This window comes from Saprolegnia diclina (genome assembly GCF_000281045.1).
Source record: "Saprolegnia diclina VS20 unplaced genomic scaffold supercont1.335, whole genome shotgun sequence".
Lineage (NCBI taxonomy): Eukaryota > Oomycota > Saprolegniomycetes > Saprolegniales > Saprolegniaceae > Saprolegnia > Saprolegnia diclina.
The window spans coordinates 1-1,779 of NW_008246402.1; the positions used below are offsets into that span (position 1 = coordinate 1).

The window sequence follows — 1,779 nt, forward strand, 5'->3', positions numbered from 1 at the left end:
TCGTGCGTCGCGCACCTCGAAGCCGAGCACCGGCTTCGCCGCACCGGCACGTCGTCGTCGCTGCGGTCGTCGACCGAGCTCCACCGGCGGCACTCGTCCCGCTCCAACATGTCGGTCTACTCGGAAGACGACGTCGGCGAGGCCAACCTCTTTCAGCTCTCGCTGCGAGGCAAGGACGCCCCGACGTTGATTCGCCGTCCGTCGAGCTCGATGGAGTATGCGCTCGACTATAGCTGGAAACACAAGTGGCCCAAGCCGCCGACGCTGCCGTTCGAAGCCGACCGGCTCATGGTGCTCAAGAGCTTCGACTTGCTGCGGAAGGACGTGACGTTTGATGCGATTTGCGAAATCGCCGCCAAGGTGCTCCAGTGCCGGATCGTGACCGTCGGCTTCATCGACGAGCACCGGCATTGGTTCAAGTCGAGCATGGGGCTCGCGCAGACGAGCATTCCGCGGAGCATGTCGTTCTGCGCCCACGCGCTCGCGTCCGAAGATCCGCTTGTGGTGCTCGACACCCGGGACGACGACCGCTTCATGCACAACCCCATGGTGACCGGCGCGCACATTCAGTTCTACGCGAGCGCGCCGATCGTCCACAGCAGCGGCCACGTCCTCGGAACGGTCGCCGTCATGGACCAGCATGCGCGGACGGCTTGTGACCCAAGCATCCTCGAGACGCTGGCGTCCGTCGTCATGAAGAAGCTCGAGACGACGGTCCAAGTCCGCACGAAAGCGCACTCGGTCAGTAGCAACAGCGGGTCGCACGAGCACGAGCACGACGACGTGCCGTCGCCGTCGCAGCACGCGCCGTCGCACCTCGTGTTTACGGACAAGGACCTCCTGCATCGGAGTCTGTGGGTCTCGGATGCGAAGCGCAACAACTGCTTTGTGTGCAAGAGCAAGTTTTCCATGTTTCTGCGCAAGCACCACTGCCGGACGTGCGGCGAAGTCATCTGCAAGCACTGCGAACGCTCCGCGACCGTCCACATGAGCGCGGCGGCCACCGAGATGGAAAAGGTCGCGCGCGTGCCAGTCTGTCTGACGTGCCTTGCCCAGAAGAAGACCGCAGCAGTGGCCGCAGCGACGCCCGCAGTTGTCGACGATGCCGCGCCCGTGGTCGTCAAGAAGGCGCGGCCGATCGCCGACAGCATCATGACGGTCGATGAGATGGACGACGACGACGACGACGCGGTGCCGCTCCTCGACCGGCACATGGCTTTTGACGTCGACATGTGCGAAGTCGTGTACACAGACAAGCCCCTCGTGCTCGAACCGCCACCGGCAGCGCCCGAGCTCCAGCGGGATATTTCGCGCACTGAGATTGAGTCGATGCTCGCCAAGCTCCTCTCGCAGTCGACCGACACACTGCATCAGCTGTCGTCGCAGCAGGACAACCAGCATCAATGATCGTCCTGTCTCGTCGTCGTCGTCGTCGTTGTAATAATTGAATCGTGTACCGTGTCGTTTACATTTTTGGATGACAATGTGTACATAGGCCTGTGGACCACAACGAGACCTACTAGAGTATCAACCTATCGGTTCCGAGTCCACACCAAACATGTGGTCGTGGTCTAGCCAAAGCGACAGACAGCCCTACCGTTAATCTAAGGACCACAGTAAACATTGGCTCTGTCTAAAAGCTGTTGAGCGAAGGGTGCAATGGATCATGATGGCAATGGATGATGCAGGGATGATGCTAGTTTCGAGCTATGTCATATGGGGTCTACTACTGCGTCGTTGTCGCATCCGACATGTTAATCGCCAAGTAATTCCGCGCAT

At 60.4% G+C, this 1,779-nt stretch overlaps 1 protein-coding gene across 1 annotated transcript; it reads left to right on the forward strand.

The window, feature by feature from the left end:
- SDRG_17403 (hypothetical protein) lies at nucleotides 1-1,508 on the forward strand. Its single transcript, XM_008623645.1, has one exon. The coding sequence runs from the start codon at nucleotides 109-111 to the stop codon at nucleotides 1,405-1,407; it is 1,299 nt and encodes a 432-aa protein (XP_008621867.1). The 5' UTR covers nucleotides 1-108; the 3' UTR covers nucleotides 1,408-1,508.
- Nucleotides 1,509-1,779: the final 271 nt, after the last annotated feature.